This window comes from Magnolia sinica, chromosome 7 (assembly GCF_029962835.1).
Source record: "Magnolia sinica isolate HGM2019 chromosome 7, MsV1, whole genome shotgun sequence".
Classification (NCBI taxonomy): Eukaryota; Viridiplantae; Streptophyta; class Magnoliopsida; order Magnoliales; family Magnoliaceae; genus Magnolia; species Magnolia sinica.
This window is the reverse complement of record NC_080579.1, coordinates 88,119,627-88,145,072: the sequence shown is the minus strand read 5'-3', so window position 1 is coordinate 88,145,072 and position 25,446 is coordinate 88,119,627. Positions and strand designations below refer to the sequence as shown.

General features: G+C 41.5%; 1 protein-coding gene across 4 annotated transcripts; it reads left to right on the top strand.

Annotated features, from left to right (window-relative positions):
* Positions 1–1,036: 1,036 nt before the first annotated feature.
* On the top strand, positions 1,037–25,079 carry LOC131251629 (vacuolar protein sorting-associated protein 52 A-like). Of its 4 annotated transcripts, XM_058252467.1 has the most exons (10): positions 2,060–2,338; positions 7,891–8,006; positions 8,112–8,170; positions 9,330–9,430; positions 20,494–20,544; positions 23,008–23,187; positions 23,409–23,543; positions 23,668–23,742; positions 24,373–24,430; positions 24,531–25,079. In XM_058252467.1, the coding sequence occupies exons 1-10, from the start codon at positions 2,204–2,206 to the stop codon at positions 24,833–24,835; spliced, it is 1,215 nt and encodes a 404-aa protein (XP_058108450.1). In that variant the 5' UTR covers positions 2,060–2,203; the 3' UTR covers positions 24,836–25,079. The 4 variants fall into 4 exon arrangements, 2 of the variants coding, with proteins under 2 accessions (XP_058108450.1, XP_058108451.1); XM_058252468.1 differs by lacking the exon at positions 23,008–23,187; XR_009174003.1 differs by lacking the exons at positions 20,494–20,544; positions 23,008–23,187; positions 23,409–23,543; ... (1 more) ...; positions 24,373–24,430; positions 24,531–25,079 and adding exons at positions 8,584–8,649; positions 16,227–16,268 and having other exon boundaries at positions 1,037–2,338.
* Positions 25,080–25,446: the final 367 nt, after the last annotated feature.

Genomic DNA, 25,446 nt, shown 5'->3' with positions numbered 1-25,446 from the left:
GTACTGAGTAAACTGTGTGGGGTCCAATTTTATTTATTTATTTTATCCACTCCGTTAATCCATGTTAACAGATGATTTTAGGGCTTAATCCCAAAAATGAAGCAAATTAAAATCTCATGTGGACCACACCACAGGAAACAGTTCGATTGAACCTCTGCCATTGAAAATTTTTTAGAGGCCAAAGAAGTTTTGGATCAAGCTGATGTTTATGGTTTCTCTTCATCCTATGTCTTTGTGATCTTATGAACAGGTTGGATAACAAATAAAAATTACTTTAGACCCTTGGAAGGTTTCAACTGTGGAAATCATTATTCCACACTGTTTCGTGTGTAATGGTCCACTTGAGCTTTGGATTTACTTCAATTTTGGGATCAACCCCTAAAATTAGTAGTAAAAATGGATGGACAGTGTGGATAAACTACATGAATTCACAGTGGACCTAACTGAGTTTACTCAGTACGATAAAAGCTTACTGAGTAACTCAGTACGCAATCCGATTTCCTGAGTAAGTCACTTCTTTTAGCGTACTGAGTAAACTCTGTGTGGTACACCATGATATATGTATTTTATCCGCTCGGTCCATCCATTTTACCAGATGATTTTAGGGATTCCTTCCAAAAATGAAACATATACAATGTTCAAATGGACCACACCACAGGAAAAGTTGAATTGAATCTCTACCGTTGAAAATTTCTTGAGGGCCACAGAAATTTTGGATCAAGTTTATATTTATTTTTTCCCTTCATCCATGTCTGTATGATCTTATGAACAGGTTGGATGACAAATAAACATCATTGTTGGGCCTAGCAAGGTTTCAACGGTGGATATCATTATCCCCACTGTTTCCTGTGGTATGGTCCACTTGATCTTTGGATATGATTCGATTTTTGGCTCAACCTATTAAATTAGATGGAAAAAATAATAGACGGTGTGGATAGATCACATACTTTCAAGGTGGGCCCAACTGAGTTTACTCGGTACGATAAGAGCGTACTGAGTAACTCAGTACGCAATCCAATTTCCTTGCGGGAGAAGCAAAAAACACCGTGAATCCCGGCAATGCTATTCCAAGCCAATCTCAGCCGTTCATCTCTCCTCCGCTCTCACTTCTCTTCCTTTACCTTCCCAGAAACGCCATCATCTCTCTCCGCCCCAACACCACCATGGTTCGCCATCCTACGCACCGCCATCTCGTCCAAATCCCTCCGCCTCGGACAATGCACACACGCTCGCATTATAGCATCCGGCCTCTCTCACGACCGCTTCCTCACCAACAACCTCATCAACATGTATTGCAAATGCGGGTCTCTAACCTCCGCACGCCACCTGTTCGACAAAATTCCCGACCGAGATCTCGTTACATGGAACTCGATCCTCGCAGGCTATGCTCTCTCCCCCGACACAGCCCAGCAAGGCCTTCTCCTTTTCCGCCTTCTGCGCAGATCCGCAGTCTCCCCCAGCCGGCTCACGTTAGCTCCAGTCCTTAAGATATGCTTGCACTCGGGTTTACTCGATACGTCAGAAACTGTCCATTCTTATGCTGTGAAGATTGGTTTGGATTGTGACGTCTTCGTCTCGGCTGCTCTTGTCAATATATACTCGAAATTCGGACGGATTGAGGACGCTCGCTACCTGTTTGATGAAATGTCTGAGAGAGATGTTGTGTTGTGGAACATAATGATTAAGGCGTACTCACAATTGGGTCTCGAGAATGAAGCTGTTTCTCTGTTCTCAGCATTGCACCGGTGTGGGCTGGGCCCGGATGATGTTAGTGTTCAGTCCATCCTTAGCAGGGTTTCTGAGAAGGAGAATGTCGAGCAGGTTCGGGCGTATGCGATTAAGGCATGTTTGTTTGAAGAGAACTCGGACATAATTGGCTGGAATAAAGCCATGACCGGGTTTTTACAAGGCGGCGATAATGAGGCTGTGATCGAATGCTTTATGGAGATTATGAGATTCAATGTAGGATATGACAAAGTGACGTTTGTGATTGTTCTCAGTGCAATTGCAGGTGCTAGTGATTTGAAAGCTGGGGAGCAGATCCATAGTGTGGTTGTAAAAACCGGGTTAAGTTTGGATGTTGCTGTCATGAATAATCTCATCAACATGTATGTGAAGACCGGCTGTTTGGATTATGCAAGGAAGGTGTTTGACGAGATGGAAGAATTGGATCTGATTTCATGGAATTCAATGATATCAGGTTATGTGCAAAGTGGTTTGGTGGAAGAATCCGTTGCCCTTTTCTTGGGTCTTTTGCGCGACGGTGCAATCCCGGATCAGTTTACACTGGCAAGCATTCTTCGGGCCTCTTCAGCTCTTGCCAGAGGCTCCATTTTGGGTAAACAAGCTCATGTTCTTGCAGTGAAAACTGGTCATTTCATAGACGTCTTTGTTTTGACGTCGCTCATTGATGCTTATGCTAAGAATGGCGAGATGGAAGAAGCAGAAGTCATTTTTTGCAACCTAAATGGATTTGATTTGGGTTCTTGGAATGCTATGATTGCGGGGTATGTAATGAACAATGACAATGTTAGGGCATTGAATCTTATCTCTTTGATCTGGAAGCATGGGGAGAGATTGAACCAGTTCACGTTAGCAACAGCCATTAAGGCCTGTAGTTGCTTGGTTGCTATTGAACAAGGGAAGCAAATCCATGCGCATGCAATAAAGCTTGGGTTCGATTCGGATTTATGCGTTAGTAGTGGGATCATGGACATGTACATTAATTGTGGAGACATGAGTGATGCGATTCTTGTTTTCGATGACATACCTGAGCCCGATGAGGTCGCTTGGACGGCCGTGATCTCGGGATGTGTGGAGAATGGAGATGATGACCATGCTCTGCAGCTCTACCAACGAATGAGGCGCTTGGGGGTCCTTCCCGACGAATTCACATTCGCTACACTCATCAAAGCATGCTCGTGCTTGGCTGTGTTTGAGCAGGGGAGGCAAATCCATGCAAACGCCATTAAGTCGGACTGTGCATTAGACACCTTTGTGGGGACTTCGATCATTGACATGTATGCGAAATGCGGGTGCATCAAGGACTCGTACCGCGTGTTCAAGAAGATGGGCACGAAGAATGTTGCATCTTGGAATGCAATGCTTGTGGGTTTTGCTCAACATGGCAACGGTGACGAAGCCCTCGATCTCTTTAGAAAGATGAAGTGTTGGGGCATTCGACCTGATTGGATTACTTTTATTGGAGTTCTTTCAGCCTGTAGTCATGCCGGTGGCTTAGTATCTGAAGCTCACATGTACTTCAATTCGATGAGTAAGGACTATGGCATTGAGCCGAGAATAGAGCATTATTCATGCCTAGTTAATGTTCTTGGTCGCGCGGGGCTTGTGAAAGAAGCAGAAAAGCTCGTCGAATCAATGCCTTTTGATCCTTCCGCGTCGATGTGTAGAACGTTGCTTGGTGCTTGTACAGTTAAAGGGGACACAGAGGTGGCAAAGCGGGTGGCGGCCCGGCTTTTGGATTTGGAGCCATCTGATTCAGCCGCTTATGTTCTCATGTCGAACATCTACGCCTCAACCAGCCAATGGGGTGATGCAGCAGATGCTAGGAAGACGATGAGATTGAAGAATGTGAAGAAGGACCCAGGTTATAGCTGGATTGAAGTGAAGAACAGGGTCCATCTGTTCGTAGCGGGTGATAGCTCCCACCCAGAAGTGGCCGCTATATATGATAAGGTGGAAGATCTGATGAGAAGCATTGGAGATATGGGATACGTGGCTGATACCGATTTCGTGGTGCTCGATGTAGAGGAGTAAAAAGAGCAGGCCCTTTACTATCACAGCGAGAAGCTGGCAATTGCTTACGCGCTGATAAGTACGCCACCTCCAATGAGGATTCGAATAATAAAGAACCTCCGCATTTGTGGTGATTGCCACAATTCGATCAAGTACATATCTAAGGCTGTAGGCCGCGAGATCGTGTTGAGAGACGCAAATCGCTTTCATTGCTTTAGGGATGGAAGCTGCTCTTGTGGAGATTACTCGTCCGCATCTGGATCGAATGGTACCCTCCGGGGGCCGTTTGTAAGTTATACGCACGTAGCGCTGGACCCTTCAAAATTATAAAACGAAACGGTTTCAATGCGTATGAGGTAGATCTTCCACCTTCTATAGGAATTAGTTCCACATTCAACGTGGAGGATCTAGTTACTTTTCAGGGGACCACTAATACTTTGTCTGGCCCTTCGCTTACCCATCCTCATTCCCCATATTTATCCCTTGAACCATGGCTCCTTCCCAACCTATTTTCCTAGTCTCTACCTCCTATACCCACTCTTCCTGACCTTTCTTCCCAGCCTATACCTTCCATACCTACCCTTCTCGACCCATTTTTCCAGCCTCTACTTCTCATACCTACCCGTCTCGACCCATTTTTCCAGCCTCTACCTCCCATACCTACCCGTCCCGACCCATTTTTCCAGCCTCTATGTCTCATACCTACCCTTCCCAACCCATTTTTTCAGCCTCTACCTCCTATATCTACTCATCCTGACTCATCTTCCCAGCCTTTACCTTCCATACTTATCCTTTCGACCCATTTTCCCAGCCTCTACCTCCCATACCTAACTTTCACACACCCAAAAAGGAAATAAAGGATATCCTGGACCATCCAATAGTTTCAACGTTGGACGGTGGGTTTCAGAAGTACCTGGTTAAATGGAAGTCACACCCAGCTTCAGACAGCATGTGGTTCACTGAGGAGGAGCTTCAGAGACTTGATCCTGACATCCTGGAGCGGTTCAGGAGTTTTATTTCGCCAGTGGCGAAATCTTCACACGCACGTACGTATGCAGAAGCAGGGCCTTGCCATCTATCTGGCTCGATGACGACGTCCAGGGAGAGCTTCCTAGCTAGAAGACGAAGTTTTGGTTCAAAAGGGAGGGCCTGATAGTTAAGAAAAACCCATCATGGGATCTCATGATCGTGGCCCACTCGTCGGATTGATTTCATATTTTAGGTTTTGCTTATTGTTATTATTTAGAACATTGTGAACGCTTTAGATTTCTCTGTTTAGTTTTTATTTTAGTTTACTTCATCGCCAAGTAATAGGTTGTGCACATGGTGCGAGTTTTTGGAGTATAGAGTTTTCTTATAAATAGGCACCCCTTGTAGCTTTTTTCATTGATTGAAGATTAATAAAAATTCTGCGTTTTCCTACTCTCTGAGTTGTAAAGCCTAATTGGGTGCGAAACCCTCCCTTCATCGAAGGGTTAACTACTGTGGTGCGAAGTCACATCTATCCCGATTCGCCCCCATCCATCGCAATCTCTATTATCCATATTCTACCATCTCTTCTTCTCATCTCACTCCATCATTTACACTTTGAATCAATCATCTATTGCAGCAATTCTCCTCCCCACAGCAGAATTTCAGAATCTGGCCCTACGGGAGGGCTGAAACTTCGACGGAGCACCACGCACAAACCGTACATCGGATCGAGCTGAGATTTGGGGGTTTTGGAATCCATCCCTGGCCAATCAGGGCCAAGGTAGCCTTTTTTTGAATAGTGGGCCCCACACAAGTGCGGCCGAGATCACACGCATGTGCGTCTAGGCCATTGTTGTTGTCCATGCGTGCGGTACTTCTTTGGCTCGTTTCTCTCCTTTCTTTCACTCCGCTTTCACCCAAAATCCATAAACCTAACCCTAAATTACTCAAATCTCCAATTTTATGCCCCTTTTCTTACGCTAGGGTTCCTTGATTTGAAATTGGTGAATCCCTTGGATTAGGGACTGATTACTATGCATGTGTGGATGATTATTTCTTATCTTTGAGTATCGTTTGGTTCATAATTTTTATTGGTCCAGCCCTATCATGTGTAGGCTTGGACCCGCATAGATTTCCCTTAATTGAATGTTTGGACTTTCATGTGGGATATGGAATTTGTGTAATTGTTTCTGAACTAACGTGATCTTAAGCCTGAAATCTCGCATATCATATTTAATTTTCATGTCCTGCATCAAAGATGCATCTGAACAAGGCAGTATACTGATTGTTTAAAGCTGAGAAACAAGGTGGAGCAATAAAATGGGTTACTATGTGCTTTCTATATATATATATATATATATATATATATATATAGGAAAAAGATGGAAAGAAAAGAACAAGATGGGTTACTAAATACCACGTTCACGAGGCACTAGTCACTAGATATCTTTTTAAGTAAACATAAAAACTCAAAAGACATGAAGAGAAGATGTTTTTGAGCATTGGGAGTATTTCTTTTCTTGATTTCTTTTAAGCTTCAAAAAAAAAAAGGATGAAGAAAAATGTTGAAAAGTACAGTATTTCCCTGTTTCTCCCTTAAAACCTTTGGAGGAATAAAGAGGCCCCTTGCGGAGATGGGGGATTGAAAGGAGTGTTTTGTTTAAGTCCATGGTAGTGGGAAAAAGAAGAAAGGAAAAGAGAATGGAGAGAAGGAAAAGAAAGAGGGGACTAGTAAGATCTCATGCCTCATAAAGCTCACTTAACATACACAACCCTTGGACAATGGTGCACCACATGAGTACAAATAAATTTGATGCACACATACGCGCTCTTTACATGTTTAAATTCTTTCAGTCACCCATCTGACCTGTCACTCCTCATGCCTATTTTGAAGAAACAGTTAGAAAATCACGTGGGAGAGTGAAAACTCATCTTTTTGTTTTTGTTCAATTCATGAAAAAATTTGCCGAGGCAATAGTTGAATCAGCTGATTTACTCAGGTGACTTGCTAGGTGGTTGGATCCTGCCCAACGTTTAACACAACCATGTTCCTAAATTTAACTTCTAAAATTTGCAAGTATAAAATAGAAGTGTATTCGATCTATTTGTTGTTTAGATTCTGAATACCAAGTCCAAAAAATTGAATACCATGTCTAGTCTTGATGGATAGATATGGAATATGTGATATATACTATACATGTAAGTTAATTATTATTGAAACTGGGGAAGTATTACTGCCATATGCATTGTACTTTTGTTGTATAAGTTCTTCCTGTATGCGTTTGCATGCGTGATGAATAAAGCATGTTTTAGCAGTAAGAAAAGGAATGTATTTCTGCTGGACATGTTATGTGCAAGCCAGTGTTTTAAATATCGACGATATCGGCCGATATATCCCACGATATATCTTGTATCCCACTTGTGCGATTCAAAACTCATGAGTAGTGCGATATATCTCACATGTTCGATCTGGTGAGCATTTTCGATTTTCCATCCTTTTTTTTTTTTTTTTCTATAAATCATGTTAAATCAGTGTCAAATTGTTGCAAATCCATGGTTTTTCATGTTTTGCATGAAAAATCATGGATTGGGAGCATCAATTTCGAGATTTGGAGGAGATGGGCCGAGTTGCGGAATTTCGAGATTCAGTTAGACAATGCATGGATTAGGACCCCATGCAAAGAAAACCTATTACGTGCACTTATTTTTTGTAATGTTTTGATTTATAAATGTGTGTTGATGTCTCTTTTAACAATCACTGAAGTTTCATTGAAAAATTCGACCAATTTCCCCATGTTTCCAACAACAGCGATACATTACGCGATACAACTGATATATCCCATGCGATAACTGATACGTATCCGTATCCCAAGGGTACGATACGTAACACGATACCGATATTTTGAACACTGGTGCGAGCATGCATGGTATAACAAAGATATCCATGCCAAAATCATGAGAGATGTAATTTAGGTTATTGAGACTACCAACAAAGTGGGGGAAACATGTAGGCATGTAAATGGAGTTATTTCTTTTCCTTTTTCTTTTATAATAAGTTAACCTTTTGGTTGAGTTTGCAAAATCAGAAAAACTTTTTCCTTCTATTCTTTCCATGAAGGACCGGGTTTAGAGGCTTGATTTAAACTCTTTTACTGTTCTCAGGAAATTGAACAACCTGCATTGATTCCACATATAGCTGAGGCTAGCTCTCTGAAGTACCCTTATGAAGTTCTCTTTGGGAGCTTGCATAAGCTTCTAATGGATACTGCTACTTCAGAGTACTCAATAGTTTTCTTTGTCTTCTACTATTTTTTTATATGCCAAATGCCATTAGTTATTTCCCTAGTTTGACTACAGATAATGATCTCTCCTTTGTGGTACAGATATCTTTTCTGTGATGATTTCTTTGGGGAAGAATCTATTTTCTACGAAATATTTGCAGGTAAATTGTGAGGCATATGCTTGTTTCTATCTGTGCAAGTGTTTCTTTCTCTTCAGTAGCTTGGATTTTGTTTCTTTAAAGTTGCCTTCTTCTTTAGAGTTCTTAGTCACTCCTATTTGTTCACCATTTTCTCCTCGTATGTTAGTCACATTCAGTGAGAATAGATCACTTCTTGTCACTAGAATCAGTGGAGCTCTTCTTAATGTGTTTCTTTTATTTTTTACCATTTGAGCTGTCATCTGTCACTATCTATTGATGAAATTGTTTTCTACCTTGTATTATTTCTATTTTATTTCTTGAAGCTCAGAAAGCAGCATACATAGACATATGCTTGATGATGCAGGCCACTTAAATTGCAGGCTTTAACAGTAGGTTGCTAGATGTTTGACATGATAATATTCATTTGTTTTCAGCATTTCTTTCAAGGTGGGGTGGGTTGTAGTTACCTCCGGACAACAAAGCTGTGTTATAGAATTGAGGTATTACATAACAGCATCAACCAGTGTATTGGCCGACTTGCTGGCTGATACAATACGGGCCAGAGTTGGAAAATGCGAGGGTCCCAAATATTATTATTATTATTATTATTATTTGTACTGAGCATGTCTTTGATGTTGTGATTGGCCATTCTTTGGTAAGAATGATGTCTGTCATTCAATGTTAGCTTGACCTTTTGAAAGCTAACCAAATTTGCCCTGATCAAACAAACAAATCAAGCATGATTTAGTGGATTAGGGCTTGTTACATATAAATACAAGAAAAAAAGAGAGGGAAAAAGGTGATGATTTATCCCTTCCAATATTTCTCAAAATGGTTCATTCCGTTTCAGTTCATTGAATCCATTCAAACTCTTTTGTTTTGAAACAGCCATAATGTAACCATTTTTTGATATCATGATTGAAATAGTATGACAAGTCTTACTCAGAAATTAGTACTGTGTTGACAATTATGATATTTTTTCTTAAGATTAAATTGCTCGTTGTGAATCTTTGTAAGAGATGCCTATCTTTCACTATTTAGTTCTTCATTGCTTTTGGAAAATCCATTAACAAGTTAGGAAAAGAAGTTATGGCTAAAGGGGTTATTGTGACATCACTGTTACTAGGGAAATGTTGGCGAACAAGAAAATCAATGCTGAACTCCTGTTTGTTTGTTTCAGGACCATTTGCGGTTATTGTTGAACATTTCAATTCAATTCTTCCAAATTTTTACGATGCAATAGGTTCAATGCTTATGATCCGCATAATACACCAACATCAGGTAATGGAACATGCTTCATGTGTTATGGGTGGTTCTTTGCTCTCTCTCTCTCTCTCTCTCTCTCTCTTTTATTTTTTGAAGAGCTAATGATGATTTCATTAAATTTGTTGACGTAATTGGGCCATATCCCCTTTGGGCCATTCACCATTTGCTTTACTTGGGCCCAACTTGGGCTGCGAGCCTCTTATTTCCCTTTTATTAATTATCTTTTTTTTTTTTTGTTCTTTTTTTTAAAAAATCCTTTTCTCTAAGGGTAGTTTATGTAATTTCCCCATTCACTTAATATATATAGAGAGAGAGGGCTGGACAACCAAGTCTCTCAGAGTTTCTTTTCTTCCCAAATTCTTTCCTCTGACATGGTATTGGAGCAAGAAGGTCCCTAGGTTTTCTTCTCTCTTGATCTCTTCTCCTTATCTTCTAATCTCCTCTCTTCTCTTCTTTTTCTTTTCATATAATCTCTCTTGGTTTGAGAGTCTTAACCCTTTAATCACCGACTATATGTGATTTGCGAGGGGTGGTCCTGTGGCTGTAGTGTGCTGGAGATCTTCTTGTAGTTTTTGCTGGAAATTCTGATCGATGAAGTCTTTGAAGATTCAAGGCTGTTGCATTCTATCAGAAACAACAATAGGGTTTTGCCAGAAATTCTGGACTGATTTAAAAATGATAAAATCATAGGATAGGGAAAGAATCACCAGCATTCAAAGTCAAGTGGCCAACACCCTCTTTATCCAAAGAGTCAGATACATCGTTTGTCTCCTCCCACATGGCCAATGACATGTTTATTGAATAGGTGATGTTCCTGAATTCATCAAATACTAAAGACATTCCACAACTTGATACCGTCATTTGATGCCCAAGTCTCTCCTTCTACAACCAGTGCAGCAGAGAAACTACTGCAGAAAATCCTCCAACCTTCTCATAAGGGCCCAAGCGTCGGCTTCACTAGTTTCTTCCCAATTGCTGTACTAGGGATAGCGATAAAAGTATATCCATGTCATCCCTTGGGAATCTGTCAATTCCTCATGGTTCTTATCAATCCCTTTTATTGCCAACACATCTCATTGCTTACCAAATGCCTTTCAGTTGTAGGGAGCCTGGGCTAAGAATACTTCATCATGAATTTATAAATTGGAATTCGATTATGAATGAACAAACCCAAAGCTCTATGGTTATCAGAGTTCTTTTGCTCTTATTTATTTATTTATTTATTTATTTTTATTTTTTTATAAAAAAAAACTTTAAATTTGTATGTAGCTGAGATGCCATGATCTAGAAGATACTTGATCTAATTGTAATGCTAGAAGTGCTTCCTTCCAATACTATTCACATTGTTTCAATTGCTTGGTGGTGTCGATTCCTCAAAATTGTTAGAATTCTATTCAACACTGCTTGTGATAGAAACTGATGAACCTACAAGTTGTAAGACCTGTATCCTAGCCCGTACCGTTCTGTAGGCTTTCGCGGTCCTCCCGGTCGAATTCCGGCAACCTGCGACCTATAATCGACGTTTGCGCGCGACCCTAAGTCGTATTTCGTAGATTTGAGCCAGCTTAATCCGAGACTTGTACCATTGCGACCGCACCGTCACCTCGGTTTCAACGCCGCGTCTTGCATACCGATCCGATACCCTGGCCAGGAGATATGGACCGGCATTTATTTCGAAGAAAACGTCGTGCATTTGCGATCCAAAGAGAATCTCTACAACATATCCCATCAATCAATCAGTCAATCACCTCATGTCAAGTACAAGAGCAACCCATGCTTTCTTTCTCCACAAGTCAAGCAATCTACCCTAAAAGTCAACAAGTCTCTCACCTCACCCATCACTCACCTCACATCCATCACTCACCTCAAATCCATCACCCATCTCTCTCTCCTTACAACCACCCATTCTCTCTCTCTTTCTCTTCACATTGAGCAAAAAGTGGTGGACGTCCAAGCATCCCAAGTGAGAGAAAAGTGCATGTGTGTGGCCCACTTTCCATCCCAAGATCTATCATCCTAGCCATTCTTTTCTCATCATCCTCCATCAAAGAGAGGCACAAGGAGATCGGCGTTCCATCGGACCAAGAAGATTGAACGGTGGGTGCTTCTATAGGCTTAGATTTCATTCTTTTGATGATGGGCCAAGTGATGCATACCGATTGATGGTATAGATCTCACTTTGGACCCTAGATGTGGCCGATGGCCCACCTTGATTCTCATGATCATTCTATGATTGGGTCATTCTCCATGGATCTCATCATGATGTTTACTTTCTAGTTTTGATAGGGTCATCTAGACCTTCAATTTTGGTGGAGAAGTAATCTCTACCGTTGATTCTTGATTTGGTGGGCCCATGTGTAATGGGACCCGCTTGATGTATAATTGAATGCAAAGGAGGGCCCATAGTGACGGGGTCCCTCCATCACACGTGTCCCACTCTCTCTCTTTCTCTCTCTCTCCCTGTCTTTTTTCAATTTTTTTTTATATGATGATGTGGCTGTGTGGTCCACTCGGATAGACCCCCACCTTGGTGTATGTCTTATCCACACCATCCATGCATATGGTGGCCCACTTGGACAGCATGTTTGAAGGTGGGGCCCACCTTAAAATCTGTTGTATCTAAAACCGTCCAGTGTCCCTGGACGCTGGACGTCAGTGAAGGGTGCACTAACCGTGTGGTGCTGACCGGCTAGCCAAACAAATGAAATATAATAACATATATTTATTTATATAAGGTATTTGGGTGGGCCACTCATGCAGGCCCCACATTGATGTATAAGTTTAATCCACGCCGTCCATTCCATTCCCAAGCTCATTTTAGGCGTTGAGCCAAAAAATGAAGTCAATCCGACTATTTGGCGGGCCATAACTTAGAAAACAGTGGTTTTCACGGTTAAAATGCACTCTGATCTTTCTACACCCCGAAACATATTGAATATTGGGCTTGTTTGGTCTGTTTTGAGCCATGGAATGCAATGGCTAGGTTGGATTTACCTGATGCAGGCCCCACGTATGAAAAACCTCAGAAATTCAATTTTTCAAAGAAAAGAAAAAATATATATATATATAGGCAGTGTCTGCTGCTGCTGATGCTGCAGCAAGACGCTGCTGCGTCTGAGCCAGGGACCACTGGTCCCAACCGTGGGCCCCACCGTGATGTGGTAGAACATCCACACTGTGCATGTGGTAGGCCCCTTAGGGCAGTGGGCCCCAACCAAAAATCAGCCCCGTGTGGGACTCAGGTGGCCCACATGGCAGGACACAGTGTGATTGAACGGCTGCCATTGAAACCCCTTTTTGGGTTGACAGAAGTTTTGGATCATTATGAAATTTGTTTTTCCTCTATATTCAGGTCCGTGTGACCTTACCAACAAATTGGATGGCATATCAACGTTATGGTGGGCCCCACGTGGGACCCACAATGATGTATGTGTTTTATTCGCACCGTCCACGGTAGTGGACGGTGGAACCTACCATGGTGTATGTGTTTTGTTCGCACCGTCCACAGCATTGGATGGTGGGACCCACCTAATGATGTATGTGTTTTATCCACACCGTCCACTGTTTGGACGGTGGGGCTTACTATGATACAATGCGTTGTATCTATACCTTCCAACCATTTTGAGAGATCATTTTATGGCATGAGGAAAGAATGAGTTAGATCTAAAGTTCAAGTGGACCCCTCCCCACAATTGAAATAGTGGACAGTGACGTACACCGTTCAAAATTTCTAAGGGCCATAGTAGTTTCCTATTAAGTTGATATTTGTTTCCACTTCATCTATCACTATGTTAGTTTATGAATAGGTTGGATCTCAAAATACATCACGGTGGGCCACACCATCCAGCAGTTGATCAGGTGGACCACATTATAGGAAATAGTGGGTTTGAATGTCTACCATTAAAACCCTTGGGCTACAGGGTTTGGACCCACATGATATTTGTTTTTTCCCTCTTAATCTAGGTCTTTATGACTTTATGATTAGATTGGTTGGAAAATAAACTTTATAGTGGGCCTTGTGATTCATTTAACCATGAAAATTATTATCTCCATTGCTATTTGTGGTATGGTCCAAATGATCCTCCAATATGATTTTTTTGGAGATGTATGAGGCCCATCTTGATTTATTTATGGCTGTCCATTGAGGCTCACCTTGGTATATATATGAGGCCCATATGATTAGGCCCATCTTGATGTAGTTATGGCCCATCCGTTAGGCCCACTTTGATATACTTGTGGCCCATCTGAAAGGCCCACCTTGATATATTTGTAGCCCATCTATGAGGCTTATTAGTGCGGCCCATTGATGCAGCCCACTTGATATATATAAGGCCCGTTGTTGAGGCCCACCTGGATGTGATGTATGAGGCCCGTTGTTGAGACCACCTTGATATGTATGAGGCCCATTGGTGCGGCCCATTTGATATACATGAGGCTCATTGGTGCGGCCCATGTGATATGGCCCACTTGCCATATGAGGGCCCATGTGATGTATTTGTGGCCCATCCGTTGAGGCCCATCTTGATGTATTTGTGGCCCGTCCGTTGAGGCCCATTTGATGTATTTGTGGCCCGTCCGTTGAGGCCCATTTGATGTTTGGAGGCCCATGGGTCGTGGCCCATTGGGATGTACATAAGGCCCATTGTAATATGATTCCACCGTGGTTTATGTGATGACCTTTATGGCAGGCTATGCCTCGGGAGCAATGATGGTTTGACGTCCACATTGTAAGAATAATGTTGGTTAAATGTCCGCATTATAACTCTCCCGAGGGCCCATTGATAGGCCCATACTTGTTGTGCGTAGGCCGTCTAAGCCCATCTCCGTTGTGAGGATGGTTCAACACTTTATAACATGCTTAGTATAATTTCATGATTCATGCCCATACGCATCATATGTATGCTTGATATGAGTAGTGACTGATCATAGCATATGCCATTGGGTAGATTATTTATGGGACTCACTAATAGGAGTTACCCATAGGAGCGCGTAGTACGTGCAGGATTGTTGCATGACTGGACAGTATGATTCATGCATCTCGCATATGTGTGACATAATCATTATATGCCCTAGCGACATCAAGGCTATGACCTCCACAGGCACATCGTGGATGGCCATATGGGACACTGAAAATACTTGGTTTTAGCACTGTGGGCACTTAGGATGTCTTCGGGTGGAAGTCCCAGAACCTCCGAGGCCAGGAGACGCCCCAACGTCTAGACTGAGTGAAACCTGAGCGCCTGAGTGCCGAATACCAGTAGGCCGCGTCTCCTACTGTGTCGTAGTCGGTTGGGAGGGGGTGTGGCCTTATCCGCCCGAGTGAGGGGGCTGTAAGCTAGGCTGAGTTTGACCAGCTCACAAATGGGTCCGCTATCGACGAGCCGGGTGGGTATTGGAAGACTACTGGTCAGGTGGATAGTGTGGTCTCTTCCACTCGCTGGGCTGTGCGACTAGGGAGGCGGCAGTCAGTGTGGAGTATAATAGACCCTAGTGATTCCCCAGGGAGGAACCGTACTGATATGTGGACTTGATATGAGGACTGATATGATATTATGACACCCCGTTACTTTTGCACATGTGGGCAGACGCTGATGTAGGCGGGGCTGAGGCCTAGGCGAGCTACCACACTAGACGAGCTACCAATGATTGGCAGGCTACTGTGCTAGCAGGTTACTGAGCAGGAGTTGCATACTCATTCATTCATCCATTCACTATCCACTCGGGCTGGTGGTGCGCAACTATTTGTTATGTGTATCTTTGTAATGGTCACGATTTCAGTTGGGGCGCACGACTAACTTGAGATCCGGAGTTTACCACATTGTGTTTGACTATCCAAATTTAGGTATGAGACTAGTTTGGATAGAATTCCCTTGTGATGGACCCCATAGCCTGCGATATTACGTACTATCATTCCGACTTCATTCCAGCTTAGTCATTTCATTCGCATTGCATATTGCATTTTATCCACGGCATATGACATTTTGGATTGCTACGTTTCTGCACTTATATGGCTTAGACAGACTTGGCAGGATCTGCATATTGCATTGCATCCGCAGTATATGATATTTGGATCATTATGATCTGCATTGCGTACTCTGATATTATTTGACTCATGGACTTACCAGTATATTTCTGCTTACTCTAATATCGTATGATTCATGATCTTGCCAGTATTTCCATTATTGTATGATTACGGCGTTGTATTTGTGTGCTTGACACTTATCTTGCGCACACACTTTCACCACCCTCTAAGCTTTATATGAGCTTATGCATGATAGATACGTGCAGGTGATGTTAGGATGCAACCGATCTGAAGTAGGACCGTGCGGTGGAGCTTTTGGAGTTTTCTTTGATATCTTTATATTGTATTTCTATTTCAGCATTGTACTTGAAGTTTTTGATATAGTGGATATGTGGTGATGTCGTTTTTGTGACTTGGTTATGCTTATAGTTATGCTCCATTACAAAAAGAAATTCATACTGAAAATCTTCCTTGTAGGATCTCATGATCGGAATCTGGCGTATGGACGCTGAGAGTCGAGAATGGGGTACTACGGAAGCTGTCGGCACCGGATTCGGCAATCAGGAATTTTGTGAGCCCGATTTCCAGGTTTGGGGTGTGACACAAGTGGTGACTCATAAAGGAGTGTTATGAATCACTTCTAGATTGGATTAATAATAATAATAAATCACTTCTAGATTGGATTGTTAATTGATATAGTAAGACCTTTTTTTTTTTTTTTTCAATCAACTACTTTTTACACTATGATTTTCCCAGTTCAAGCAATTAACTCGTGATTTTCTTCTTCAGTTAATTATGTCTCGACGGAGGATTCCATGCTTGGATTCGTACAAGCTGCTGGAGTATTGTATCACTCATAATGAACTGCAGTTTGTAGTACATGTGGCAAATGTGTACTGTGATTGGGAATATGGACCTGAATGGCCACCTATGGATGGGTAGTGGAAGAACTCCAGGCTGCTACAAGGTGGTAACTGGACCCACCATTGAGGAAGAAGGATTAAGAACTCTGGCAGGATTTGCTGCTACAAGGTGGTAACTGGACCCACCATCAAAAAATTCATTGGGCGATGCCGGGCTAGGCCGGCACTAAGGTGACAATGGGTTGGCTTCAGGTCAGGTCAGGGTCTGCCCAAACCAGACCTATTTAACAGTCCAAGAATTCCGTACTGAACTGGACCCATGGACCTCTCCACTGTGGCCAGGCTGAGCCCACTTAATATTCAGCAGGCTTCTGCTCATTCCCAATCCAATTAATTGTAATAGAGTCGAGCTCAACAGACCTGACCCAACAAAGCAAGGCTGCACAAAAGTATTAAGAGTGGAATATGGGCTAAAGATATGCCAGCCCTGCACAATTAATAGATACATGCATCATGTGAATGTATCAATACTTGTCGCCTTCTACAGGTTGGCCAGGTCAGGACGGGTCATCTGTCTGACCCATTGTTAAGCTATACGGGTTCTTAACGAGGCAGGTTGTGATGATAAAAGATCAGAATCATAGAAACATATTTGACAGATATAAAAAAGAAGTGCCTGATTAATACGTAAATGGCAATATTTTATGAAATCTTTCATTGAAAGAATATACATGGATATCTTTCTATGTACCATTAATATTCCCAGAATAAATGCACAAAATTTCCTTGAAAATCAACAACAAAATTTATCTAGTAAGGGTTCAACCTGAGCCTGGGCCATTTATTTCAATGGAACACATTTCTAACCACCCCATGAAGGGCATCGAGCAAGTTAACCCACAGTTCTATCCAACCCATTTCCATCCCTAGCCAGCACAGCTGACATGCCACCTAGTTAGAGTAGAATATGAGATTCCATATAATTACAATAGGCCTAAACCCAAATCATTTTATGTACCCAGGGGTATAGCTATTAATTATTATCCAGTATTTGGAATGGAGAATTATCATTTTTTTTCTTAGAAAGAATATCGATATTGATGCCTATGCCAATATAGATACTGGGACCAACATTAATAAAAATACTAAGACTAGGACTAATGATTATCAAATAATTGATAAGAACAATCTTTGTTATCTTACGATTCATCATGAAATCAACCCATCAAATATATATATATATATATATATATATATATATATATTAAACGACTCCAAAGCAACATCTGTGGGCAAAAACTGATGTAAAGATGGAAATCTTGAGTGGAACCATAGTTTTACGCCTTCCCAAAGTTAACAGTTTGACTTATGGGCAGGACCCCATATACGTTGAGGACCCATGGTATGGTGATTCAGACCACTGATCTAATGGCCTCCACAATGGATGGAACAGGATCTTACATAGACAGCTAAGAAAATGAATCCTGATATTGTTTTGCCATTCATAAACAGGAGATTAGTGAGATGATTGTGGGGCCAAAAAAAAAAACAAAAAACAAAAACAAGAGAGAAAGAATCTAGATAACGTTTCGCCATTCATTAGTTTTTTTTTTTTTTTTTTTTCCATTTATTCAAAACCTTTTGTGCAGATGGCAGTTTTATTCATCTATGAATTTGCACCTTGATTCATTCCAAGAAATCACACCATTTACATTTTAAACAGTAACCGGCCACCACTTCCAAATGATTCGAGTCTCCATGATTTTCTCTATATTAGAAGCACGCATCTTGAGCATCATGCTCATCATGTTGTTATACCTTTCTATTGCAATGCCTCAGTCATGATCGACCGGTGTGAGAGCTGCTGCTCGTAGAGTTGCCGGAAGACACGGTATTTGGCGTCATGGTAACACTTCACTTTGGGGTCTTTGGATGGATGAATAACCTGTCGAAATACATATTAATCACTGATTTCCGGAACCATTGACAATACATTTCAATTGGAAAAAATCGTTGCCATGGGTGTGTATAAACGGCTAAAGAATTGATAGTGTAAATGTTAATCTGGTGTGAATCAATTGTATACCTGGCCAGCTGCGTTGAGTGCTTTCATACCATCCCGGAGGCCGGAATACTTCTTGGCAGCAACGGCACCAAGAATGGCAGCACCCAAGAGAACAGACTCACTTTCTCTCGGGAGGATTATAGAGCAACCTGTAAATCATAATTCAGACCTCAAACATGCGCATACATGCATGCATACACATACATACAGACAGAAAACTGATCATCTGCAAGCAGTACCACAAAAGACATTCATGCGGTCTACTTGTGGTGGGGCCCACCATGATGTGTTTCTCACATGCGAGCTGACCATCAGATGTGTCCCATATTTCGGCCTAGGGCCCAAAAATAAGCTTGATCCATAATTCAGGAGGGCCACACCATAGGGAAACAGTGAACAGGGCAACGTCCGTTCTTCCAGCTGTTTCCCTTGGTGTGGCCCATCTGATCATGAATGGGGCTGATTTTTGGGCCCTAGGCCTAAAATGGTGGGATGCATCTGATGGTCAAAGTCGATGTCGCATACACTACGATGGGCCCCATGAAATATAAAGGCTGGAGGTCCCATTACGAACTGTTTCCTATCGTGCTGCCTTCCTGAATCATGGATTGGGCAGCTTTTTGGGCCCCAGGCCTAAATTTGGGTGACGCATCTGATGGTTGGATCAAATGTGAGAAACACATGAAGGTGAGGCTCACCTGAAGCAGACCACATGGATGCCTTCATGCAGTACTGTTCAAAGGCGATCAGTTCTCCATACATGCATACATAAAGATGGAGATAAGAGTTATAGGAAGTAGAAAGAGATGGAGGTTACCAACAATATCAGCCTGCTCTTGAATATACAGCGGGTTTTTTGCAAGTCCACCACAAGCAAGAAGTGTGTCAATCTGCACAGATCAGACGCTGATGTGGGCGGGGCTGAGGCCTGGGCGAGCTACCACACTGGGCGAGCTACCAGTGGTTGGCATGCTACTGTGCTGGCAGGCTACTGAGAAGGAATTGCATACTCATTCATTTATCCATTCACTATCCACTTGGGCTGGTGGTGCGCAACTATTTGTTATGTGTATCTTTGTAATGGTCACGATTTCAGTTGGGGCGCACGACTAACTTGAGATCCGGAGTTTACCACATTGTGTTTGACTATCCAAATTTAGGTATGAGACTACTTTGGATAGAATTCCCTTGTGATGGACCCCATAGCCTGCGATATTACGTACTATCATTCCGACTTCATTCCAGCTTAGTCATTTCATTCGCATTGCATATTGCATTTTATCCACGGCATATGACATTTTGGATTGCTACGTTTCTGCACTTATATGGCTTAGACAGACTTGGCAGGATCTGCATATTGCATTGCATCCGCAATATATGATATTTGGATCATTATGATCTGCATTGCGTACTCTGATATTATTTGACTCATGGACTTACCAGTATATTTCTGCTTACTCTAATATCGTATGATTCATGATCTTGCCAGTATTTCCATTATTGTATGATTACGGCGTTGTATTTGTGTGCTTGACACTTATCTTGCGCACACACTTTCACCACCCTCTAAGCTTTATATGAGCTTATGCATGATAGATACGTGCAGGTGATGTTAGGATGCAACCGATCTGAAGTAGGACCGTGCGGTGGAGCTTTTGGAGTTTTCTTTGATATCTTTATATTGTATTTCTATTTTAGCATTGTACTTGAAGTTTTTGATATAGTGGATATGTGGTGATGTCGTTTTTGTGACTTGGTTATGCTTATAGTTATGCTCCATTACAAAAAGAAATTCATACTGAAAATCCTCCTTGTAGGATCTCATGATCGGAATCTGGCGTATGGACGCTGAGAGTCGAGAATGGGGTACTACGGAAGCTGTCGGCACCGGATTCGGCAATCAGGAATTTTGTAAGCCCGATTTCCAGGTTTGGGGTGTGACACAAGTGGTGACTCATAAAGGAGTGTTATGAATCACTTCTAGATTGGATTAATAATAATAATAAATCACTTCTAGATTGGATTGTTAATTGATATAGTAAGACCTTTTTTTTTTTTTTTCAATCAACTACTTTTTACACTATGATTTTCCCAGTTCAAGCAATTAACTCATGATTTTCTTCTTCAGTTAATTATGTCTCGACGGAGGATTCCATGCTTGGATTCGTACTTGGATAAGGTATGCATCTTTTCAAATCAAATTAGCATCATGGTTTACCAATAATTAGCTGGTTATTTTCTCCTTTCTTGACTATGTACCTTCATCCAATTATCTGATTTGGAGCCATGCCCCATCAAAATTTGGGCTATGATGCAGGCATCTTGGATTGAGGTACATGTGTGCCCCTTGGTTGTCTGCATGGGTACATTGTCTGCATTAGAAACTACTCCCATGTTTTTTTTTTTTTTTTTTTTTTGAAATGTGAGAATTTTATTAAACAAAAAAGAAAAGCTACAAAAGAGCAAATAGAAGAAGGAAAAAAGAGAAAAAGGAAAAAGAAATACAAGAACTAGTCCCAAGACTGGCAAGAAACCCCGAACAAACTTAAACTATGGAGCCCGGTCCCTAAATGGAACTAACACACTAGAAAACACTCCAGCCGCTGATATACTGAGGGTCCTGAAGCAGCGATTGTTCCCTTCCGCCCAAAACAACGAGAAGAAGGATCCTCCATTTTACGTTTTCCTAGAGCTCCTCCTGGATCCGCATCCCAATTAGAATAGAGTCGATCCACAAAATTCAGCATGGCCCACGACACTTCAGCTAAATGAAGGACACTCCACTAGATATCGAGAAAGGGCAGTGAATAAAAAGATGATCCGCTGTTTCCCCTGCCCTGAGACAGAGAAGATAGACATTTGGAAGAGGCAATCCTCTTTTTCTCAAATTATCAATCATCAAAATTCTGTTCCGGCCCACCATCCACCCAAAAGTGGCAACCTTTGGAGGCACTCCGTAAGACCATAGAGAACCCATGTGGCTACAAAAGGAGGAGACCACGGAAGCTGAGAGGGATCTATAAAGTGATCGGACGGGAAAGAGCCTGAGCCTGTTGGCAACCAGCGAAGGGAGCCGTCCAGACCAGAGGAGGGAGCAATTTTCTGCAGGTGAGAAAGAAGAAGAATAAATTCCTGGAATTCCGTATCAGACAGTTTTCTATGAAAGGGGGGAGCCACACTCCACCTTCAGCCTCAATGAAACAGTTACCCACCAGAATATTTGGGTTCGAACTGACAGCAAAAAGGGCTGGGAAAGATTCTGCCAGGGTAGGGGAGCCGCACCACAGATCCAACCAAAATCGAATTCTCAGCCCATTGCCACGAGAGAAGGAAATCCTGTCAAAAACAGTCAGGGCCACCTTGGCTATCCCTTTACAGATAAAGGATGCTCGATAAAGAGGAGAGACTTTATCCACTACCCTTGGGGAGATAAGCCATAGTTTGCAGCAATTATCTGATGCCAATGGCTCTCTGTTTCAGTTCCATATCTCCACATCCATTTTCTAAAGAGAGCTTTGTTAACTTCCTCGAGGTTTCTAATATCTGCTCCTCCATTATAAGGAGTGCAAACCTCCCTCGAATTTAGAAGCGGGAATTTCCTAGCTGTGTATCCTGCTTGCCACAAAAAAATCCTTCGAAGTTTGTCAATCCTAAAGATTACAGACTTCGGGCAATGAAATAGAGACAAGAAGTAGATAGGCAGATTTGAGAGGGAAAACTTGATCAAGATCAATCTACCACACCCAGAAACTTCTCCATGTTATGATTATTGTCTTATTAAAATTTTCTTAATGTTTTTCTAATTGACACCATCATGTTGTCACAGTTCGACCCAGTTGGACAGACTGCCCACTAAAGCAGGCCGATGTCCAGTCCAAATTTTAAACACTGGCTGAAAGAAGCGTTAATATTTTGTAAAAGCACCGGATTTGGGAGGAGCGCACCATCTGCTACCGAAAGCGGAAATTCGCAATTCTACCCTTAGGGCCTGTTTAGTTTTCCAATTTCCTGTGTAATGCAAAGTAAATGAGCCATCATTTTCATTTCAAGGTGTTTGTGTTAACAAAAATTAAGGCTCGTAAATCAAAAGTCAAATACACTTGTAAAGGAAACTTGTAAAGGAAATTATAACCATTACATTTTTACATTATAAACTACCATTTTTACTGAGATTTTTGGGTGAAACAAACAATGGCAGTAAATTCATCATTGCAGTCAAATGTAGGTGATGTCGCCACATAATTATAGGAGTAAGTAATCGTTACCCATTTCTAGCCATTTACTGTTGCAATTGGAAAACCAAACACCCCCTTAAAGGATTTCTGAATATTGGTCCACCTTGAAAATCAATGCATATAGGACAGCATGAAGTGATTTCTTTAGCTAAAAATGGAAAAGAAGAAAAAAAAGAAAAAAAGAAAAAAAAAAGAAGATAAATGAAGTATGTTAACACATAAAATACTTGGTGGTGTTCTGAACTTGCTATTTCTTACCTCTTCCTGTCCCTTGGTTTCTCTGTCTTAGTTCCTATCACAGTTATCCATTTGTACTTAGGGACTGGATTTAATTCTCTTTCACCTTAATCAGTGGAACTAATCTGTCTTAAGGTACATCTGAACTAATGAGCTATACATGTTAGTAGGTCAATATTGCGCTGTGGCCTCATTTCAAAATGGTCTTTGAGATGCACCTCAACAGCTTGCATAATGCCAATGTAAAGACATTATGGGAGGACGATGTTCATCCACATTACATTATGAGACGTTATGCCGAGTTCACAGCCTCACTTATTCAACTCAATGTTGAATATGGAGATGGTCAGGTAAGCCGGATTCTATTATTCAAATCAGACCAAGTCCCTGTTATCTCTTGAGATTGGCTTAGTCATTACAATTTACATACCTTGGGATGGTAATTTTAATTTTCAAACACTTGTTGAATTTATTTTCTCAATTATAGCTGGTATTCCATCCCTTGATATCTTTAAGTCAACGGTATTGCAGCATCTGAAATCAGTTAGTTTTGCTTGACTGATATTTGTAGCTTGAATTGAATCTGGATCGACTTCGAATGGCCGTTGATGAGTTGCTTATTAAGCTTGCCAAAACATTCACCAAGCCAAAGCTGCAAACAGTGTTCCTCATAAACAATTATGATATGACTATTGCTGTGTTAAAGGTGAGAATCAGATGTTTTGTGAGTGCTCATTGTTTTCTCTCATGAATTCATTTAAATTTTGGTCATGTATGTTGCTAGCATCTGTGCACTTCTATAATTGTTTTAGTGAAATTTCATTTCCTAGGAAGTAGGTACAGAAGCTGGGAAGGCACGGATGTATTTCGAAGATCTGCTGAAGACCAGCACCGCTATTTTTTTGGTATGTATTTTTGTATATTGTTTCTGCTGAGAAGCATTGTCATTTGAGGATTGCCAGCTTTTGGCAAATGCCCGATCACTTTCAAGCAAGATATGCTTCTTCTGTGGGAAGATGGAGTAAGATTTGGTAGTGATTGAGATGGAATCAGCTGGCTCGTGACTGTTATATATTAGGAGGATAACAATTTTCGATTGAGCATTTGCTTGGCCCAATAAACTGTACATGTGGGGCCCACTTGTGTTTCAGACTTGTGGCTTTATTTTGTCTTAATTAAGATGAATATTTGTTGCTCGGGTGGTCTATAAACAGGCACACACGGATGCATGATCGGAACCATCTGGCGTGCCTCACCATTGTGATGGTGTGCATCTTTTCCTCACCATCCAATTGGTGGCGCTCAAATTGATGGTTGAGAAACAAAATTCTCAACCACTCGCATGCAACAGAAAAAAGAAAATAAAAATAAAAATTGCATTAATCAGGAGACTAAGATTGTACTGAGTGTCGTCGTTTTCATATTAATTGGCTCGTTGTTCATCAGCTAGTTCTCTGTGATGCAAGTGATTTTCACTTTTTTCCCTCTGCAATTCAGATCTTTGTCCATAACTTTTTGATCCATTTTCCTTTCAGGAAGAATTGCTGCTGGAGCATTTCAATGATCTTATCAAATTTGTAAAGACCCGTGCCTGTAAGCATCGAAACAAAACCTTACAGCTAAATCCTGCACATTCAATATATATATATATAAAACCATAGAGAGAAGCTTATTTACATGATGTTTGTATCAGCCGAAGACCCGAGTTCTAGCTTAGAGAAGCACATCACCGTTGCTGATGTCGAACCGCTGGTCAAAGATTTCGCAAGCCGATGGAAAGCAGCGATAGAGCTAATGCACAAAGATGTCATTACTTCTTTCAGCAACTTCTTGTGTGGCATGGAGATTTTAAGAGCCGCACTGACGCAGCTGCTGCTTTATTACACCAGGCTGATGGATTGCATAAAGAGAATTGTAGGCGGCAATGCGCTGAACAAGGACCTGGTTTCCATATCGTCGATAATGTATGAGATCAGAAAGTACCCGAGGACATTTTAGTACTTGGGGTCATTGATGGGGGACCCACAAACCAGAGCTCTGGTCTGGAAAACGAGGCTTTTGATAAGACTGCCATGGTTTTTGTTTCATGTTTTTTTTTATCATATACGGTCATTGTGCAATAGATAGTTGTCATAGTTTTGCCAGTGATGCCTGATTTAGAATCTGCAATTTCTTTTATAATATAATTATAGGTGAGCTTATTTCCATGGAAAAGATATAATGAATGAGAAAAACTTTGAAACTCTGGCAGAGCACACTCACACCCCACACGAACCCACACACTCACGCCACAATGGGATTTCACCACAAAGGGTACTTGAACCCATGACCTCGTGTTGAAACTCTTGTGAGTCTACCACCGAGGCATGAATAGCGACACCTGAAATACTTAATTAAACTGTTCAATTCATGTCCCAGTTAAGCTTATTTGATTATGAGACTTATTGGATGGTTAAATTGAAATATATCCAATGGTCCTTTTTCAACACATGCATCTATGAATCAGAGGTTACTATTGTGGAATCAATCTGATTTTGGAACACTGACAATGGGCCCCAGAATTTGGTCAGTTCAGTTTTAGTTAATGTATGCCATGTGGTCAATTTTTG

What these genes read in the sequence shown, in the direction of transcription:
- LOC131251629 (XM_058252467.1), top strand. Translation starts at nt 2,204, where the DNA reads ATGTGCAAAGTGGTTTGGTGGAAGAATCCGTTGCCCTTTTCTTGGGTC. An exon ending in TGCCAGAGGCTCCATTTTGG is followed by an intron (nt 2,339 to 7,890) that starts GTAAACAAGCTC and finishes TACTGTTCTCAG; the next exon opens with GAAATTGAACAACCTGCATT. An exon ending in TGACTATTGCTGTGTTAAAG is followed by an intron (nt 23,544 to 23,667) that starts GTGAGAATCAGA and finishes TTCATTTCCTAG; the next exon opens with GAAGTAGGTACAGAAGCTGG.